The 22,673-nt window shown below is 39.1% G+C and overlaps 1 protein-coding gene across 7 annotated transcripts in view; it reads right to left on the reverse strand.

The window, feature by feature from the left end:
* POU2F1 (POU class 2 homeobox 1) overlaps positions 1 to 22,673 on the reverse strand; it is a 113,463-nt gene that overhangs the window by 45,592 nt on the left and 45,198 nt on the right. For 6 of the 7 annotated variants that reach the window (XM_075713415.1, XM_075713411.1, XM_075713416.1 and 3 more), the window contains exon 2: positions 4,557 to 4,622. In XM_075713415.1, coding sequence (XP_075569530.1) covers positions 4,557 to 4,622 — 66 coding nt within the window. Of the gene's footprint in view, positions 1 to 4,556; positions 4,623 to 9,158; positions 9,187 to 22,673 lie in introns of those variants that run through there. The other variant, XM_075713394.1, reaches the window with a different exon arrangement.

Consider the following 22,673-nt stretch of genomic DNA (forward strand, 5'->3'; position numbering starts at 1 on the left):
TAAAATTCCAATCCAAAGTGAATGGAAGGACTAGAACTGGTCTGAATTGATCCTGAATGAATGCAACTTGGTTGAATTTCTCCATAGAAGGATCTCATCTATTTTCATTCTTTGCAGTAAACTGCAGAATTTTCTCAATACAGAAGGCCAAAGGGAGAGAGAAGATGATTGGGTAAATATATAAAAATAATTCCTGACAAACAGCTACTGTAATTCAAAGGAAAATCTACCACCTCCTCATTTAAGCAGATGTTTTGAATCAGTTCTCAACCTGTGGTCAGGGACCAAGTAGGAAAAAAAAAAGAAAGATACAGAAAACTGTAAGGCAGATATTGCTCATTCCAATTGGAAACTTGTAGGGGTCAAAAAAATTATCCATTTCTGAGAGGACTAGCTGGAAGCCTCACCTTAAATAAATAGGTGAAGCTGTTTAGTTAACCATCTTCCAAAAAGAGCCTCAAATCACAATGCCGTATTAAAAGAGCACTGCTGTGCATGTGTGCAGCAGAAATGCTCCAGTTAGCACTTCTGCTGACTCTTAATATGGAAATTTGAAATGAGCCTCCTAGGGTTGGTAGTTTTGAACAAAGCAAGTTCCAAGACTGAGCTTAAAATCTCCATGGGTCCCAAAAAACAGTTTAGACAGGTACTGACAGAAAACAACATTTTCTTTAAATTCAACCTTGAAGGACTTCAACTCCCTCTCCCCACGCCTCCCAAAACCAAACTTGGAGCAAAAAAAACCCAAACCACACCTGTTCACACTGCTCTACTTGCATGTTAAGCTTTCTTTGGTATTTGGAAGTACAGTGTCCCTTCCCCTTCAGATGCAGCCTTAGTTTTGGAAGGAATGCTACCCAGGTTGCTTATATTTATCACAGGATGCCTGTCTTTTGAAGAACAGCAGGGAAAATGAACTTTGAGTCCAGCATATGAGAGGCCTTGCTCTTAAGAAGCTCAATAAGGATGTGACACCACTCCTGTGGAATCCAAGAAATCTGGTAAGTAGACTGGAAAATGGAGCTGTCAGAAGCAGAAGGTCAGCACATTGTAAGGACATGAAAGGACCAGAATGCCACTTCTGCTCAAGATAAGAGTTAAATGCAAAAACCCATGGTGATTAATAGACATGGCAGATGCAATCACAAGTATTGTGATTTTAACAATCCCAAGTATTTGTACCTTTTCCATCTCCATCCCAGCTCCTGTAACTGCTAGAGCTGATCTAACAGCTCACCAACACAAAAAAAACCAGGAGTGGGAACTCTCCATCTCCCATCTCCCCTTTCTTCTTGGTTCCAACTACATTGTCCCTGACCCGCCCCTTCTGGTAGTTCATGGACACAGCAGTAAGCCAATTCACCTTTCTAACTGAGTAGAAAACTATTCTTGTGAACTGTTCCCTTTTTCTTTTGGCCAAGTTAGTTTTCTGCCAGTTATGTGAGATAAATTAACTTACCTTAGGGCCCAGCAAGAAGCAGATAATGCAAAGCAGGGCACGTCAGAGACATGGTAATAGGGAAATGAGCCTCCCCCACCCCCATCAAGTTGTTAAGACTGAATCAAGCTGTAGGATGAAATTTCACCCTTATAGCCCAAGTCCAGTGCAACTTAAGCACATTTAAATTCTGGCATAAATTCAGTCATGTGGTTAGCTGCTTCACAGAGTTGGTTTGGATGAAGACTAATACTAAGTGCAATTAATTTTCAGCCAAATCAAATCTTTGAACCATCTCACTGCCACTCCAGAGAAAGGAACAGAACACTAAGTACCAGGACACCCTGAACGTGGATTAGTTTATGTTGTCTTAGAATTGTACCTGCAGAAGGTAAAGGCATGACAAAATGGAGCAGGCAAAGGTAACAATGCACCTGCAGTCAGGAGAAGAACATACTCCCAAAATCCAAGATCATAATCATCAGGCTTTAGTCTGAGTTTACAAACTGTATAGGAAAGGAAGAAGAGTGAGGAACTACAGGTCTGGGGAGATGTGGAGTAAGGTGCAAAAAAGGACTCAGGAAAGGAAGGCAAACAAGGAGAAGGAAGATTTCAGAACTAACGAGTGGGTATCTGCACTGCGCTGTGGGAGATAATCTTCCAGCACCAGCAGTACATTTCCCCGTCTCTCTCTCTCTCTCTGCATGTGTTCAGAGAGATATCCTCAATACTCAGAAATTGTTGGTTCCTTGTCCGTATTACTAGTAAGAAGTTTAGCATTGATATTTGCCCAGAATTTTAGCAGTTAAAGAATATTTCATGGTCCCTCTCCCGCTCCCCTATAGACTCTCTTCCTATGGAAAGTGGAAAATCCATCTCTGGAAATGAAGCAATGCAAACAAGAATCCTTCCAAATACGACACTTACAAAAAATAGACAGTTACAGAAAGTTACAGAAATAAGTGTTTATAAAAAATCATTTTCAGGCATTTTGCTTCAGAGCCTATGTTCCCCAGACAATCAATGACACTTTCAGTTCCTTAGCATCCAAGCTGAAAGCTCACTTCTTTTCACTAAGTATGCACATGGAGCCCAGAACCATAATCTAAGTACCCTGATCAGAAGCCTAAAATTCCATTCCGTGAGTATTCCTTTCAGGATTTAACATCTGCCAGTTGACCAATGCAACTGATGCTTGAGCCCCTAAAGAATGTCACAAATGCCATTAATCACTACTTCCAGTAGTTTATGAGAACTATATTTAAAAACAAAACAGTGACTGCAGAACAAAGGGTCCTCAAAAATTCTAGATTATTTTAGTTTGCATCATTTAAAAAGTCAGGAAACAAAACTAAAAGGAATGACTGAGAACATTTAAATTACAGAAGCAACGCTTGCAAAAGTTCCAAACACCAGTAAGAGTCAAACTTCTGTAATAACTAACCTTAGTATTAGAGTATAAAAAAAATGCAGATGTTGTATCCCCTTTTGTGATGAAAGCACCTACATGCAGTTTTACAATCCATCAATTTATTTGCACCATAACCACCCCCCTCCACACTGATGAAGTATTTGCCTAGGAGATCAGAGCCAGCGTTCTGCTGAAGCAGAGGCAATACTTCTGTGATAATGGACTACCTTTGACTAAACCAAGTCCTCCTCTTAAACAGCTCAGTTTAGGTGAAACTGCTAGTTAAAGCTGCACTTAAGGAAGCGTATTGGGAATGCACTCTTTGGAGAAAGTATACCCAGGGAACTGTGGTCATACAGAACAGGAAGTCTGAATTTTCTCAGAAGTTTATACACACCCTCCAGCTACAAGGATTCTATAGGGGTATTTAAAACCATTGTTCTCTTGATGCTGTTTACGATTATGAAATATTTACAGCCCATATGTTTTTTGAAATAATGTTTTATATCATCCTAAACCAGTATTAAATAAATAATAAATGATTTTTGTAAATAAAAAAATTTTATACCTCTCCTATTACACATACAACATAAATTATAAAAACTGAGATGCCAGTAACAAAACACATAAGTGAGCAGAATTCCTTTTGACTAACCCCATGCATTGGCAGAAAACACTGAGCCTCTCTGATCAGTATCGGGAACATTCAGTAGCTGTATTAAAGCCTTGCACAAAGAATGAGGAGACAGCAGCATAAAATGAAATAAATTGCTAATTTCATCACAGCTCCAGAGTTTAAAATAAAACTCTTATTACTGAACCTAGAAGAGGAAAAATAATTTTCCTCATACAAGGTACTCAAAGCAACAGGTTCCTACTCGCTAAAGTTTTCTCTTCCCAAATGCTATTCCGAGCTCAGAGAAGATTCTGAGTTATGTTAAACTATTTACTTTCTATTTGAAACTGTCATTTCTCTTGCTTGCAAAATGGACATTAAATTACCTCCAGAAAGGAATTAAAGCATGAGATAGCATGATTGAGTTACAGTGGCTTAACAAGCTTCTTCAATGGCTTAGAACTTGGCCACATCTTAAGGATGCACCATAAGTCACACTGGCCCTGACAGAACAGCTATTCTTCCCCAGCCAAATTTCAAGGTTCTGTTCTAACACACGAAGAGATTACAGAAAAGCTGGCTAACGTTTTTTTTAACGTTGAGAAAGGATGCTTTCTCCCTTTGTCTTGTTCTTGAAAACTGTTGTGAGAGCTTGAATGAAATCTAAAATGGAAACAAGATCAATCAGTGGCCTGCATCTGCCAGGGAAAATTTCCACCCAAAATCAAATGACAAAGTTAGAGGTGCCAAAGGTATGTTCTGCCAGGGGAAAATGAGACTACTTATGGAGAGCTAGTGCCACCAGAGCTTCTGTAGTATCAGAAACATTACAGACAGAGGAAGTGGGGAAGGGGAGTCTTATATACAAAGTGTGGGTAATGCTCTGATACAGTAGGTGTGAACAATGTCCTGCATACAGTAAGGTTAATGACAAGACAAAAGCGTTCTCAAGTCTCTAAAAACAGGATGGGGGACATGTTGTTTTGGTTTGGTTTATTTTTTCAGTTTGTGTAAACTGGTAAAGAAATTTGCTTTTAATACCCATTCAATTCCACCAGAAAATATCTGTGCACCAAGTCATCATTTCTTACCTGTGTTCCCATCCCCGCTCTCCATTGATGGTTTACTGTTTTCTGACGGATTGTTCATTCTTGAGTCTGCATTAAAACAGAAATAAAGATAAACTAATACAGCCAAAAAAGCCCCAAATCTATTCATACCTTCTTGTCCCAGGGAAGTACAGAACATCAGGAATTTGACATGTACTTTACCCTAATTCAGATTATAACACAAAAAGAACTATCAGAAGCAGAAGACAACACCGAATCTTCCTGATAAATATTGTTTCAAAATTTTGTATGTCCTGTTATTCCCATACATGAAAACATGGTGTTAAGAGAATAAAAGACAGCATGCCAGAGGGCAGAGATAGGTAGGAACTTAATTTTCAGTACAATGACAGTCATAGAGGCAAGGGGGGGAGGGGGGGGCACACCAAGGCTCAAAAACATTAAGTCTGACCACCATGGCCTACATTCCCCCCAATATGGGAAAGGAAATTCAGTCATTGTAATTAAATAGATGCCATTTTTCTAATACTGCATTTTTATTTTACAGGAATGTCACTGATATTAAGTTATTTTATATTTCCTATATATTCATGCAAAACCATACAAATATAAAATAATTCCTCTTCCTTCCCCCTCTGGATGAATCTATTGAAAAGTCTGCTCTTGGTTTCAAAGCTTGTCAGCTGAATATAGTGCAATGCAGAAGGCCTCTCCAGATGGCAGACAGAGAATATAGTTTCCTTATATAGGAATCTATACGGATGTTCTGTGTACAGCATCAGCTCTCCAGCTTATTACCTCCTCATTCCTTGCTACCAACCTCAGTGTGCCACATTATCACAAACCAAAATTACAAGAAGAATCTCAAGACAGACCAGTTCATAAAATGAAGTGTAAGCAAATCCTTAAGCACATTCTTCCATTCCTATAACCAGTTAAATGCAAGTTCAATGAGCTCAAAATGAAACCCTTTACTCCAGGATATTCTCTTGCTAGGTGCTTAAAAGGTTACCTCTGTCATGGACTTTCATCAAAGCAGTGATTTCCAAAATACCAATGGGTTGAAGAATAATACAGCAACAGCATTAACTGCTGCATCTTTTCCCCAGATATTTCCAAGAATGCCCAGACACTTCACTACTTGGCAACCTATGAGAGCTGGAAATGAGAAGCCAGACTATTGCCATGTACTATCACCTGCTACTGCCCAGAGAGGCCAGTGCCACCCTCAGGCTATCAGAACCAGGGGCAACAGCAGCAAAGGAACACAGGCACAAGCCAGGAGGAACGAAGCATGTGAACAGGGCCCAAGTGAAAACAGGAGTCACGATGAAGCCCGGCTGGGAGTGTGGGGTGGGAAGAGGAGGGAACTAGTTAGAAATGCAGCGTGTGTGAGAGAAAAGACAAGAGTCATCAACCTTGGAAAAACTCCAATAAGCAGTTAGGAAACACAATTTAAGACACATCAATATTTTTAAAACTAATGTAATTTTCCATGTAAACAAATACTGCAGTTGAACCCAGCAGTGCCTAGAAAACCCGGAAGACTGTAAGAAACAGGAATCTTCTCCCAAGAAGTTAACTCAACCTCTCCAGTGCTTCAACTCTTCTCAGAAAGTTCCTATGCCTATGCTTAAATGTTTCAAATGTCAGCCACGTGTAAAAGAGATCTGAACTATCAATGTTATTCTTATTATACAGGCAGACGTGTTAAACTGCTTTTTGAAAGGGGGAGTGACTGAGGAGAAACTTTCCAGCTGAGTGCTGCTGGCCCACACTTCAGCAGAAGGCTGCGAGTTTCATCCCGTTTTTCACAACCTCTGCTTAGCAGATTCAACATACAAGTTCATAGTCTTGAAAGACAGAGCTCTGCGAAGGTTGCAGATACAGAACTTATTGCTTCCCGGCTCCTTATTTTGTAATTTTCACATTTGGATAGTACAATCCACACTCTAGAAACCGAAAATGGGTTCCACTGACTGGACAGAAATGTTTGTTGTTGATATGCCACTCCCTGCTGATAGATCTGTGTGTAAAACAAATACAAGTATCTTTCTGTCTAGAAGTCGCATGTACCTTAAATTGAGTTTATTGTTGTGGCAACAGCACATTTATTTAAAGTGATTATAGGCAACATTCATTTGATAAACAGCATTAGTTTGTTCCTTGACACACAGCTGGCTACTGGAATTAGTTTAGGTTCAGAGAACACTGAATGGGAGACTTCTCTTTGGACACAAACATGAAGATTGCTCATTTTCCTGCTGGGTGAGGAAAGAGGGCTTAGAAGTCCAGTACATTTGGTTGTGAAAAGTAGGCTAACTCATGGGGCTATTGAGCATAGGATGTATTTTTTTTTAAGCCCAGTACACAAGGATAGCCTGAGCTCATGATAGGACTGACCACAGAAGGGAAGAGCACAGGTTGAGATAGTCTCTCAACAACATGGGATCCATTCACTGAACCACTTCAGAAAGCCCTTGCAAGAAAAATAACACAGGGCCTCCTGAGCTAGTTTGTTGCAGAAACTGCAGTATTAGAGCCACCGTGCAGGATACTAATGGTAGAACAAACAAACTAAACCCAGAGAGAGGACACAACTGTCCTGTGCACAGAATTCCAAGCAACGTAGTGACTGTTCTCTCTGTATGAGGAAGCTCACACAACAAACCTTCCTGCATGACCAGCAAGTTTGCTCAGGACAAAGTTATAACTGTACAGACCTCTTTTCATAAAGCAACCAGGAGATGCTTTTCTTTCAGGCTATGCTGCAAAATAAATCCTTTTTAAAAAGGTTTTCAGTGTTTCCTAGTATTAGACATACACATAAAGTTCACTCAACTACCAAAAGCATGTCTAAATGAAGGCTATTTTATTGTAAAGATTCATCCCTAACAAAGACCTCAAACACCGCTATTGCAAAAAAGCAGCAAGTTGGATGAAGAAACGTCTTTCTGGTACTGCTCAGGTTCAAGTGAAGGATAGCATCCATTATTTCACCAGCTGACTATTTCTTGTTCAATCTGTGGGCCTTCTGCATGTAAAGCATCAAGAACAATGCCGCTATTTCCATTGCAAATGGTATGACATACATCTGAAGCACAAACCTGCTACCAGCAAAACAGACATATATCCGCAGGACATTAAACCTATGGATTCATTATACATCAAATAAAAAGGTTATTTGGTTTACACATGCTCATACAATTTCTGCTTTAAAGTTAAAAGAATAAACAAATGAAGTAGGCTAAAAAACCCAAAACATAATGCCCTCACCTTTTCTTTTTCCTTTAGATCTTACTCGGGTTTTAAATAAAGGCCCTGGGCTACAACTTCTGCCAACATTTTCTAAAAACAAACTCCACAGAAGGAAGGATCGAAAGCAGCAGGTGCATGACTGAAATCAAACTCTCAGGAGTGAATACATTCGGTACTGCTACTGCATGAGCAGGGCTGAGGGTGTCGCAAGGCAGTGCTGTGCCAGGCTTTCACACACCCTCCGTAACATTTTCAAAAGGTATTCAGAAAAAAAAAGCAGCGCACACTGGACCAACCTGGAGTATTAGGGACTGTACATAGCTAGCAAAACCCAGAAAATCTTACCATGGAATATATCATTAACTACTCCCTTTCACCCATTAAAGTGAAACTGCCTAATACTCCACCAGTACCAGAAAAAATGATTCATTGATGTGTACGGAAAAAACAAAGTTCAGTGCGAGTGAAAACATGCCAAGAATTCACTACTCATTTTCAAAAAACCACTTCACATTCAGAAACAAATATTCAGATGTCTGCTTTAAAATTTACCATCCAAAAATATATTCTCTTACTTTGACGTATAAGTTCTTACATGAACTTATATAATGGAATCAAAAGAATAATTAAGAAGAAAAATCTATCTGTTGAGCTTTAGGGCAAGAGCCTTGAAAAGAATAAAAGCTACTGTAAAATTGGGATGATCTTTATTATAAATAACTTTAAAAGACATGAAGAAATTACGGCATGTCTGTTCTGCAGTTCTGATGGAATCTCAGCACAGGAAATATATTATCCCAGTAACCTTAGGCACAGCCTGCAACGGTATCAATGGCAACCACTGTGGACTCCACCTTATTTTCTATTACGCATGAAGAACCTTGCTATTACATTAAAAATACACAGGCATAATATACATTCTGTTGGGGAATGGCTCAATACAGCTACTAAATTCTTTGAGACTGGGACTTTCATTCATTTTAATGCTTTAAAATTCGTAACACACAGATATGCAGGTCAAGTCCAGTGTTTGTTAGAAGCCAAATGCTTCTCAGATTGAAATCCTAAAAGCAAAAGGTCTGTATTAGTATCTCCAAGCCTAGCAGCAAATCTCTCCAGTGCAGGGGAAACAAGTTCTGCTGGAGCGAGGGAGAGAAGGAAAAAAACAAACCATGTATTTCCCTGGTACAGATCTATCTATCTATCTACCAGGCAGCTACTTGCTGCCGATTCACTGGTGAGCTTCAGCCTTACAAATACCTTCCCTAGCCCCTGCATATGTGATTAAGCCTCTATGCATAGTCAACCTCACAGCCTCTATTTCCATATTAAACGCTTATAAGAAAGAGCTGAGGTGGTACCCACCTAGAACGTAGTCGCTGCAGTCCAGCATTGCTGTGGTATCCTCTACAGGTTCAGACAGTCCAAGGAAAGGGAGAATGGCAATTTCTATCAAACCTACACTACTGCTCTCGACCGGACAAGAAAGGGAGTGGGGAGGTGGGGGAAGAAATACAACTTCAGTTACACCATAGCAATCTTCAACTGAACAGGGAAACTTCAGTTGCTCTGTGGAGTTTTAGTCTCTCCTACTAGCTGTGTCTGACATTGTCAAGGCGACTGAAGCGTGAAAAGTTCCCCTTTTTGTAATAAAATAGAAACAAAGATTGCAGCTGGCAGTTTCCATAATGAAGCTTAATCAGTATGCGCCTGATTAGGGCCTTATGCAAATCTCCCCTCGTTAGCACAGCAGCCAGCACTTTGAAGTCCATGAACAATTCATTTGCAGAGTACACTGAAAGCGCTCCCTGCATAATTTAAATCATGGTATAAATATTTATCAGCTCATTTGCATATTAATTGGCAGTGCATGAAGGGAAAAATTATCTCCCGAGTGCCAGCATAATAATTAGGGAACAAAATGAATTTTCTTCCAATAGCTTGGCTTCTCAGCCCTAACTCAAGCACAGTACCACAGGGGAGCAGGAGGGGGAAGAGACAGAGTTCTGTTCAAATGCCACTGAAATGACACGTACAAATTAGAAACAACTCTACAGACTTAAGCACCTTTAATCTTATTCCTGCTGGCAACAATAACTTCAGTAATAAAGGGGATTTGGAAAAAGCTTTCTACACAATCCAAATAATCCCACGAAAACAATTAGCAAGGTAGAAGCTGAACACAAAGCTGTCAAACTGGTGCTTACACATCTGCGTGGAGTTTTCCACATCCGAACACGAACTGTCACAAGAAGGTCCCGGGTAGGAAAGAGAGCACCACCAGGACAAGGAAGCGGCATGATTCCCTTTAAATGGCTAAAGAGCTTGGTGATTCATTATCGGGTAATCCCTTTGCCACGGCCAACTTAACAGCAGTGGATATGTCAAGTATTGTGTAACATTTGACACCCACTAATCTATCCCAAGTGAAATCAAAATAGATTTAGTCTTTTGCTTTCCAATGACTTCCAAGAAAAAACAAAAATCTATTACTAATCCCCTCCACAAGCATACACAATATAGCTAAACAAAGCTTACTGCAGAGCTGCGGTTTTTGAAAGGGACACTTTACACCCGGGTTGCAACTTTGAACCGCTCAATGATAACCAGAACACACTTGCTGCTGTGACCACAAAGTACACTGAAGGACTGCAGAACTGGGAAGAGCCTTTGGTCTGTGGAGGAATCAATCTTCTCTTCCAAAAGTGGTCCACAGAACTAAGTGTACTGATGAACTATGAGGCTAGATTAAACCATTTCAAATAGTTTGTTTACCACTCAAATGCTAGTGTCCTAAACAGCACGAACATTTATATTAAAAATTCAAGTGCAATGTGGACATCACAACACTTAATATTCCATATTCTGGTCAGGAAAACATACTGTGATGATGCAGGTGACTACAGGGCTGAGCTACCCACTTCCAGATGTTAATGTGAATTTAATAAGTTGTTTTTTTCTGTCTTTTTTCTTTAGAAAAAGCTAGCTGTACTTTTCTTCTCATTTCTGAAGTGAATTCAAGCACCACCTCTCCAAACAAGAGGGAGCGAGAGAAAAGGGACTTCTCAATCATCCAGTACTGACTGGAATTTATTTCCACGCTTGACCTCTTCTTCTGTTCAGGTTCATATCTCTACTTAACACAAGATGTTCCCTGCTATATATTTAACAGCAATGATCTACACTTGAAAAAGATTGCAAGAAGGGAAGGCGCTCCCAACTGCAGGGAAACAACTGTGTGTACTGAATAGGTTTTCCTAATATCTTGTTTCCAGCTTGGTTTTCTACTCATTCACGCATCCCATTGAGACCTCTGAGGCACATCTCCATGGTTCACAGACCTTCAGTAAACTTCACATCCTTTTTGGAGTGCACTGGGAGATAATCCATTTGCTTCATCGGAAGAGTCTGGACACAAATGGTGTAAACAAGCCAAGCACTTCACAAAGCAAGTGCCAGTTTAAGCAGTGGCCGAGCTGAGGCAGTAGCATAGTAAGAGGACAGCAGTGTTATCTTTAGGATCCTCCTCAAATGAGAATCTGTGTTGAGCTGGTTGAACACAGGTGCAGCATCAAAAGCGCACGACCGCAGGAAGTGACCGTTAAAAGCAGGCACGTGTGTAGTGATGGATGACTTCTATCAAACAACAGAACAAGCAAACAGCAAATAAAGGCCAGGGGAGGATGTACCTGAAGCAGTGTTAGCAAGCGTGCTGATGGTACCACAGTGCTACTCATTGTCCATACTATCAACATTGCACTGACAGCTAACAAGGACAAGGCAGAAGTTTTCTTCCCATTCCCAACTGTGCCAACCAATCTGCCTTACAAACATCAAACCCCATAAAAATGTTCATTTGAACTGTAACTTCTACTAACTTGATAACTGAAATAACACCTTATACATTGACTTTTCAAACTAACAATTGGAAAGCAAACAAACAAAAATGTTCTTCCAGTGACCACTTCATTCTTTGACAATTTTATTATCTTTCTTTTTATGCAAGTCCTTAATTTTGGGCCAAAAAACCCCTTATTGTCTCACGTAGGCCACACTACTGCAACTGTTTATCTGGTAGGCTCCCGAAGGAGGCCTGAAGATTCAAGTAGGAAAAGGTTTGGGGAGGAACAGTGCATACCACCCTGCTTTAGAACCAATGGCGGAATATGCTAGTTTTTGGACTTTCTGTTTAGCTTCTGCCATGTCATTGGCTGTTCTTTTCTTTCTGGATTCTTACGTTAGAAGTTACTTAACACCCTGAACCAGTGTCATACTTCTGGTACTCACGTTTAAGCAAAATACCACTCTGGGCTTTGCACATGAAGTTTCATTTTTCCTCCAAAGGCACCTCTAACAAGAGAAAGTGGTGCACCTTGTGCTCATCAGTGCAAAAAACCCTCCACATCCCACACAACTACAGCCATCTCAAAAATTGTTTCTCTCCTCTTCAAGTTCTACAGTTCTTAAACTGATGATTTTTCCCACATAATCCTATTCACACTTTTCCTTAAAACCAAAGGAACTAGGCCACTAACATGGAGCCAGGTATGACAAAGGCAGATCTTCAATCAAACACTTCAGAGTGCAGATAAGGCTTCAGGAGATTCTTTCTACCCTATTCTCCTCTTCTCTTCACTCTTTATGTATCTTCCATATCTTCTCATTTCAAACGAATGCTTTTGTTTTGCTGTTTGTCCCACCAATATGTCACTTGATTTATTCAGTTCTAATCATTATACTTGATACTTTAATACCTTACTTTTTGGAAGGGAAACCTCATTTTCCCCTGCAGGTTATGCAACTCTTGGTTAGACCTTCTTTTGGATCTTCTCTTTTATTTCTCCTCCTGTTTTTTTTTCCATTTATTATGCCTAATTGACTGACTGTAAACTCCACAAAATTATTCCCCAATGCCATATATTGTAAATAAGTGTTATAGATAGTGAGAGTTGTTAGAAACTAGGGGGAAAGGATGTTTAAACCTTTATCTTCAGATCTTCAGTCTCTTTTTTTCTTTTTATTAAAAAAAAAACAAACACCATTACAAATGAGGCAGAATTAAAGGGATAAAGGGCAAAGTTATTATCAACATTATTCTATTCGACACCTTTATGGGGGAAAAAGAATCTTAATTTTTACATAGATGTGCTTCCATATATTAGTAAAAATGTCATTTACTACATGCCCTCAACGACAGCTAGGAAATTTCTGCCATTAGCCAGCTCTGTGACCAGCATGACCTTTGTAAACTTCACGGGCATGCTTTCCAATACAACATGGCAAGATTACCCAATAACCCAAAACCTCATTATTCCCTTTTGAACAATGTACTTGGAATACTACAAGTAAAGGAAATGTGGCATTAGTTGTAACACATTAGCATACTAACTTCATCAGTGTATCAGTGTCTAGTATATTTTATCTTGAAATACCGCTGAAGACAACTAGTCACCAAAGCTTTGAAATAGTGCATGACTAAGCACAATGTCAATGAACACTGGCAATGCTCAGAGTAAGGCTGCTTTCTATATGCCACACCAGCCAAGACTATAGATACAGCTAGCCCTAAACTGACATTACACAGAGCTACTACTTTTTAACTCAAGACATTTCCAAGTCTCCATTCCACAAGCTAAATGAAACCTAATAAAAATTTCAAACAGAACTCCAATGTGCTATAAAAAAATTATGAAAATCTTGTACTTCAATAAAATAAACTGTTATTAAAGTTGGCACAATCCTCTTAGAGTAATTATGAACAGACAGACAGACACCTGTTCATAGTTAGGGCTCCAAACCAAGCTCTAATTTTAGCCACCACCTTTGACTTTGGCTAACAAAATGGATTTTATCTGAAAATTGCTAAGTTTGCTCTGAAAGCCAAAGAGCAGTTGTCTGGAAAAGTCAAATAAAATTGGCCTGTTTTAGAATTACCGGTCATTACACAATTGCTATGAATTGGAATTTTAGTCTACATCTAATTTTACTTCTCTCTCACAAACTCAAATCATAACTATCCTTTCAAACTTTCCACCACACAAAATGTCTTTCAAAATTCTTTCGTGTACCTTTTTTGAAGAAAATTAAGTATGCAGACAGCTAAGCATTAATGTTAATTCACCTTATCAGTGAAGGACAGCAGATACTCATAAGCACCTGACACATTAATATACAGGGGTTTGGTTTTTTTAACTCTCACTTATTTTTGTCCAAAGAAGGTAGCAACTATCATGGTTTAAGTAATTTTTTTATAGTAAGAAAACTGTGGTCATGACAAACTCATAGTACAGTACCACCATATGAGGAGGGGAAAGGGGCGGGGGGGGGGGGGGGGGGGGGGGGAGTGGCAGGAGACAGGGAGGAGAGAAAAGAAAATAAATACCCTCATTCAAAAATTACAGCATTATAGCTTTCACAAGCAAACTGAGCCTTATTTGAAACTCATGGCTAATTCTAACATTCTGCTGCATCATCTGAACAGTTTTGCCCTCCCCTTACTGCCTATAAGCCACAGCACATAAGAAAGTATCACATTATATTTACATACAAGTTTTTCTTTCATTCTGTTCAATGTTTTCTTTTCAAAAGCAAAGGATATAAATTCAGTGCAGTCAACCCTTGTTCAAAACCACAGCTTTGATCCATGAAACCATCATAACATTCACTCAGAAATCGTGGAATATTTTGAAGAGTAGTAAACAGTCTTTACATCTCCTGATATAAGCACTCAATGTGCACTCATATTACGTTTTCAAGTTTTTCATCGCTATCTCATAATGGATCAAGACCTTTTATTTATTTATTTATTTATTTGCAGGCACCAAACACTACATCATAAGCACTGACTCCAGGAACTCAGTTCAAAAACACAACCCAAAGTGTCACACATTAGAAAACAAATTTGTGTTATTTAACTAGCATGTTGTACCTGTTATAGAGCTGTTGCACAGTAGCACTTTTTAGTATTTGCAGGAGGGCACTCACCTCCTTTCAATTTAACTAGAAGTTAGCATAGAAAATGAGCAAATCATGCTTTGATTCCACCACACTTGAGGTATGGTTCTATACCATTACATATTCATTGCCCTAGTAAACTTGCACATGAAAAGTAGTATCCAAAGTTAAGCAAGGTTTTTTAAAAAAAACACACAAAATTTTAAAAATGTAAATATTAATGTAATATAATGTAATATAATGTAAACACCTGTTTGAGCTTTTATCCACATATATGTGGGTCTCATCTTCCTTTAAACTTACTAGTTTGTCAAATCTGAAATATTTCACACTGACAAGTATTGAACACCTGGAGCAGATGTATATTGTTTTATTAGTAAAACATTTTTGTAATAAATATAAAAAATATAAATAAATATAAAAAATATATAAACAAATTTTATTACTCTACAAGATCTGCATGCCTCACATTGCTTTTTTTTTTCTTATTCTGATAAATTTTGAAGTTTTACTGATGGTGTTCTTCAGCCCTCCCTTGTGTTTTGTTCATGTAACTTCACATAGTCTTCATTTCAGCCTTTCTCTACTTTGCATCCTACAGAACTTTGTTGAAAAGCAATCTAAGGGCACAGGTCTACGTAACAGCAGTACTGAAACAAACAAAAAAACCCAATCAAACAAGCAACAAAAAAAACCCCCACCACCTTGAAAGCTTGCAAGCTTTTATGGGATGCTGCAGCTTGGGGCAGTTAGAGAACCTGGAGCACTGCCAGGTGCCAGCCACCATGAAGAGAGGGGTGATCCCAAACTTCCCCTGGCAGGGAACATAAGCCCGTGCTCACATATCCCCCAGACCTAAAGTGGTCATCTCTTAATGAGTCATATGCTGGGATGACATTTATGGGAACATGTCTTCCACACATACAAGTGGCTACTGAAATTGCACACACATTTGAATGGAAAAGGTAACTGCCATTCACACTACCAAAACCCCAAACAGTGGAGATGGCATAAATATTGCTAGTTTCAAATTGTTATTGCAATACACAATACACACTAAAAATCCCAAGTATTTGAGTAAAATAAATATTCTCCAATATGTAAATCACAACACAGTTGATCTGACAACATATGAAGGCTACTTATGCCAAGCTCAAATACTGAATGGCAATATTTGGTTTAGCAGTTGTATGACCTATTACATTTTGGAAATATCACCATATGTGCATTCCAAAAGCATTAGATTTGCCACCCACATAACAGGGACAAGCCCTCAGAGCTTAAAAACATTATTTTTAAACTCACCTGTAAATCAAAACATAATGCCTTATGCAAACACGCTGTTTCTCTGTTCTCCACTTTGCCAAAGTAGTAATTACTAGTCTAGCCTGATGAATAGGGGCTCTACAAAGAACAGACTAATTCAGTACCTGACTTAACCATACCATTCAGTTCAATTCAAATCCCCAAGTCTCCATGCCACTTGTCATTAAATACACTACAGGTCACTCTCAAAATACATAAATCAAAGTCACAGGTTTAAGTTTATTATGATTTCTGCTGGAGCCAACTGGATACATCAAGATCAACAGCAGAGATGGTATTTAGCTCTAGTTAGCATTAGAGCGTTTGACAAACAAATTAATAGGAAGAAGAACATGCAAAACCTCTACAGTTCATGGTATGAATTGAAGTTGCACTGCTGTTAGCACCATCCTTTGCAGAAACTGCTTTTGCTCTCTCTTCCTTAATAACTATCTCAAATCTGAAGGAGGATATTGCTTTAATGCCCTCAGCACACTGATCCAGACACTATTAACACCTGTAGGAACCACAGGACATGTCATGGGAATGCTTCTTTCTGAAGCTTAAATTATTTGATCTCAAAGAGGAAAAGGCCAAATTCCACACAAGCTGCTCTGTATGTTACAAATTGAACAAAAAATTGCCAGATGCAAGATCTGAAGAAAGAACCAGAGTTACTCACACTGCAGACACTGACTCCATCAGCACACCTATCCAAGTACCTATCATTTTGGATGGTCAGAGTTAACGTAAGACTGCATTTGCTATCAGCCAGAAAAAAAAAAAAAAATACAAAGTTCCTAGGCACCTGGGTCTTTAATTTATGATAATTTAGGAACAGTAAAAAGTGAAAACCACAGCGTAACTACACATATGAAGTATTGCCTACGTGAGCTTTTCCAGGAAATGTTCATAAGCACAGTTTTGCCCGTTTTAGCAGCTATGCTGTGCTAAAGCAGAAAAGGCATTGATTAGTTTTTCCAGGAAATAACCACAAGAACGGGTTTACTAGCAGCAATGCTGAAGTGCATGCAGTATGACCACCACCTGTGGCTGTGTTTGCAGAGGATTTGCTGGGAAGACATGCACATTTTATTTGCAGGCCCATGGACACACACCACTGAAGACATTCCTGTCTTGTTTATTCCTCCAACAAACTGGAACAGAGGTAAACTTTTCCACACTGCCCCGCTTTCTGTAACTTATTTTGATTGGAAGCATTAGGTTGACAGATACAGAATCCTCTCAAAAGAAATTCATGATCTAGCCGCAAATTACAGGGTAAAAGAAGTCAACTGAAAAAATTAGGTCAAAAGGCCTAACAAAAAAATTTTAAAAAGCAATACGCAGAACACTAATTGTTAGTTGCCAATTCCTCAATAAAACACAAGTTTCATATATGTGTATCTCACTGTTTTCACAGAAAAACCAAAAATTAAGAATAGGACACTTAATTTAGGACCCTAAATAAGTGCCAATACTACAGCCACGGACCATGAACACTGAGTCAGCAAAAAGCCAGCAGGCGTGCCCATAGCTGCAGCCCCCCTCATCCCCACTGCTGTACTGCCTCCTCTCTTGCGCTGCCGCATACAGAACTACACAAGAGAACTGATCTGTGTTAAAACTACTCCAGCCGCAAGGAGAAAATACTAACACAAATCTGTTTCTTAATCCAAGGGGAGAAATGTTTACCCTGTTGAAGCACAAGGCAGCAAGGAGGCAGGAACAAACAACTGTGCAAGACTGCTTCAGCAGCAGTATTACCTTAAAACTTTTACTGTCTACAGCTTAAATCCACTCGTATGTTACATATTCATCTTATGAACTCTATCACACAACTTATGTGGCAAATAGAAGAAACTAAAATCTCACAACAGCTATTTCCTCTTTGGGACACTGACTCTCAGCCCCAATGTTGACAACTTGTAGTATACTTACATATGCACATACCCCTTCAATTCCACCCTTGAGAATACTCGTTTTGATTTCATAGAATCATTTAGGTTGGAAAAGACCTTTAAGATCATCCAGCCCAGCCATTAACTTAACATTACCAAGTCCACACTAAACCAATTAAGGGTATTTCTGGTCTCCTCACACACACCACTTCCATGCTCAATAATGGAAATGTGGCTCCTACACTGTAAGACTTAACTATATAATCACTTACTTCCATCAGATGTGTTGAAGACATTAGAACTACAAGGTTTGGAAAGTAAAGGGGGAGTGCTGACAAGAAGCTAACAGAAGCAGCAGCAGAGTAACAGCTACCAATTATACCAGTAAGTAGTTTAGCATAGGCCTGACTTAAAGCACTAAACTCCAAATTCAAGGAAGTTGTTCACAGAGAATTTAAAACTAACTACTAAATAACACTGTAATATCATAGTAGACCAAACTATAGCAAATAAACAAAAAGCACACCTTATAAATGTCTGATGCATCTATATAAAAAGCCCATTAGGTTGGTCTACAGCATCATGACAGACTGAAAACTTGAATCTTCAAGGGAGACCAAGGTTCTGATGACATTATGATAGATCAGAACTGAAAATGTTTACAGGTAGACAACCACCCATTAACCCTCAGAATTATTTTTTTTAAATATATATATGAACTTTATACATTTTATATATAAACATACATACTTTATATATATTTATACATACTTCATGTGTTTTATATAAAAACATATATGGAATGTTTTTTATATATATATAAAATTTTTAGAAGTACTGAGGTGGCGATCTCAGATTTCTCAAAGCTTCTATGCCTACTGTTCTGAAAACAGTTTACATGTTCTTGTCAGACATTCCTGCAGAAAGGTACCAAGGCAGTTTGTCAGCCCAGTGGAAGAAATAGCATAAAGAGCAAGGTGGCATACAGTGCTGTTTTAATCACTTTTGTCCAGTCTTGGTCAAAAGGCAAGTTGATGTAGTGAGAATAAACAAGCAAGAAAGAAGTAAAGCGCTTAAGTGCCTGGACACCATCATCCCCAAAAAACCAGCCACAAACAGCCTGAGAGTGGCCTGTTGACCACCGGTGTTGACTTGAATGAATATCATTCTACAGCCTTCTTAAGAAGTCACAGTCACCACTGAACGACGAACAATTCAGTATTCAGGAGGGGAAAAAAAAAACCAAAAAAACAAGCTAAGCTCTCCAGCAACACTCAATACTGCACTAACATTTTAATATCGCACTGAGTTGAACTAACATGCCGTTTTAAAAGAATGACCTGTATACCAAACTGCCTTCACAATCCCTCACCATCAGAGAGATTACTCATTAAAAATGCAGAGAAAGTTAACAAATTCTCTGGGACTTAACTATGTTAGAGGCAATAATACCCCAAAAATCCTGTGACACTACATTTCCATCAAGGCTCACAACACTGGCAAAATGCACAAAAAAAGGCTGCAAAATTCAGAACCCTGCATGAGTCTGCAAGAACCATGAATACAAGCAGCTTTTCCATCCAATGTGACAGTCTCAAAATGACAAGCCCTTTTTGCCTGCCTACCAGCTAGTCTACACTCCTCTTTTCTTCTTTTGAATTTTCCCCAACTTAAATTGAATGCAAATAAGCCAGGTGTGGTCCCCAGAGCAGTAATCTGCAGATAGTCCCCACCGAGTTCCCATAGCAACTTGCACAGCTGGCCATGAGAAAGAGGTTGTATCTGCTTCATATTGGCTACAGAGTTTAAACACTCAGCGAGTGAAACACCAATTACAGCATCTTGTAAAGGAAACATCTAAAAAGCACATCCATTTTTCCTTGATTAATACAGGAAAATAAAACTCTGGATATGCTCCTAGTTCAGCAACTGCTCAGCATGTAAAGTGAATATCTGTTATTTACAGGAGGTGATGCCTGCAAAGGAAATGGCTTCTCTCGTCTGCTGCAAGGTACTGAAGTTTAAGAAACACTACACCGTTTAGAAAATGCCTGTCATTCTGTAAATTGCAATAAAGAATATACAGCTGAAAGAAAAGTCAGAAACCCAAATACAAATCCTTCTAGTCAAGTTATAAGACTTCCACAAGACAGTACCGTTCTGCTAAGTGCTTTGTAGTACTGCCAATTTTCATTGTACTCTTTCTGTATCGGCTTTCTAAGTCTCATTCTAAAAAATCTAAAGTTACCCTGCGACTGACAAACAATTGTTCATCACGTACAAACCCTACCCTTTGTTCCTTACCTACAAACATGTATCCCACCTTCTATTCATTACACACCTTTCTGCATTCTGCGCACGTAGCTCACTGCTTTTGCCTACATTCAAGCCTGCAACTCTTCTCCCTTACACTTCACCCCAGGCTTCTCACTGTGTCCCCTTCCGTATCTGCAGGCTAAACAACAGGGAGAAGGCACTGGGGCTAATTTGGAACCACGGGTGCACTGACTGGCCATAGGTATGTACTTGTAGGTCAATTGACCAGATAAGCAATACAGACAAGGTCTATGCTTTCTCTGTATTTCCTTTAGCGTGGCCATGAACAGGACATCTCTCCTCTACTCAGACTGCGGCTTCAAGTAAGAGCAGCCCTGCAGGCTTAGGGCCTGTGGATCCCAGCAAATATCCTATGGCTAGGCTGGGAAGCAGGAACCAAAAGCTGATGCTTAGTCAAGAGTGCAGGAACACAAAAGGTACGTAAGACACTCCCCCCCAAATTACAACTCAAAGACTTTTTGGGGCAGAGGATGTTGATAAATGCTAAGTAACCCTCAATGGATTTTTGACTTCCATGAATCCGCGTCAACATCCCGTTGAACCCCTGTAAACTTTTAGGAGCCAGCCCGAAGCAAGGACTCCCACGGCTTAAGTATACATTGAAGAACTTTCATTTTTATTTTGTTTTGAATCTATCTTCTTCTGTAGCAGTACTTCAATTTCCCCTACCTCTTGCACAAAGAGACCATGAACTGTAAGCCTCTGTTCACCCCTCCATGACACTTCACTGACTTCTGCCACATACCCCCTTAGCTCTATCTTTTCTAGGATGATAATCTCTAGCCTACACAATTGTTCATAGTAAGTGTGAACTGCTTCTGTACAATGATTCCTAATGCTGCTTTTCTACATCTTTTTCATGTAGGGGGAGAAGAGCTGCACAGTACAGTACCCAGGAGAAAGAAGCAGTAATGGATTGTGGCACAATGCTATTTTTTCTTATATTGCTTTGCACTCTGTTCTTTTCCTGGTAAGTCCTAGCATTTGATTTGCTTTTTGACTACTTGTTGAGCATGAAAATACAGTAGATATTTCCATGAAAAAATCATAACATGAAGGATCTCATACCTGGAGTGTTAAGAGTGCCTGTACTACTGCATATGAAGTCAGGATATTATCTCTGACTTATTCACCAGTTTCAGGAACACTACAGGATCTTAGTATCATTGAAATATCATAATTTGTTCAATGTGGTTGAAATTGGCCAACGTTTATGAGGGAGAGTGGAAGGAAAAGTCAGACAGAAATGACACAAACCTCTCTTTCCTTATGAAATCTGGCTAACACAAAAATAACATGATGCTTATCTGTTCCCAAAAGAGCAGACGGTTGATAAGAAATAGACTCAGTATCAGTCAGTTCTGTTTGTGCTGACTTTACAAAATGCCTGTCCTTGCACCTGGCTTAACCATCTCTCTGCAAGTGATCCCTGTTTTTCAAGGGGGGCAAGGCAAGCTTACCCAGGAACATTCAGCTTTTAACTACGCAAGAGGCCACCATTATGCTAGCTGCCTCATATGAGAACATACATTTATGTATGAAAGGGGATACATATAAGCAAACAGGAGCAGTTTAATGTGCATAGTGGAAGTTAGCTATAAATTTTACCCATCCATCAACCTATATAAGACACTGAACACCTGTGAGCTTTATCCATTAGCACACCTGTGGGAACTAGCCTTAATCCATCACTAACTTGAAAGCTGCTCATTTGCTTAAGTAGTTTTAGTTTTAGTTTTCTTCTCTATCCTTTCTGCACTCCCTTCCAAATTTCTTTTCAGACTAATCAGCAGCACTTCAAAGAAACAGCTGAGCTGGTGGCATTAAAATGACCAGGGAAACACACAAAGCTTTAACAGGGTACAACCACTGAGCAAGTGAAACATGCCATTGAGTGTTAAAAATGATGACTGTAAGCCCACTCAATTGAAAAAAAATTCACAATTCATTAGAAGAAAAAAAAAAAATTAGTATTCCCCTATAGGCCTGGCATAATTTGCACTTTAAGAACCACACCATATTAACATTAACAGTCCATCGTATGTTAATAAAAGCCAAATAATTAAAAACCAAAAGGCTCTTGGTCTGTATTGCAAGCAATAGGTTTACACAATTTACAGAAAGAAATGAAATGGACATACAGGTGGCAGTCTGGAATTTGAGAAGCTGAAAAATGAAGAGATTTTACATTGGAAGCAAACATGTCATTTTGAAAGAATGTCAAGTGCAGTACCAGGTGATAGTAGTATAACAAATAAATATTGAATGTCAGGTGTTAAGGAGGAGACACTCCAAATGCAAATATGCACACGCACACACACTCACTCTCACTCATATGTATCTTTTATACCAACAAAGAGACAGGTTTTGTACATCTGAAAAA

This window comes from Pelecanus crispus, chromosome 1 (assembly GCF_030463565.1).
Source record: "Pelecanus crispus isolate bPelCri1 chromosome 1, bPelCri1.pri, whole genome shotgun sequence".
In the NCBI taxonomy this organism is placed as follows: Eukaryota; Metazoa; Chordata; class Aves; order Pelecaniformes; family Pelecanidae; genus Pelecanus; species Pelecanus crispus.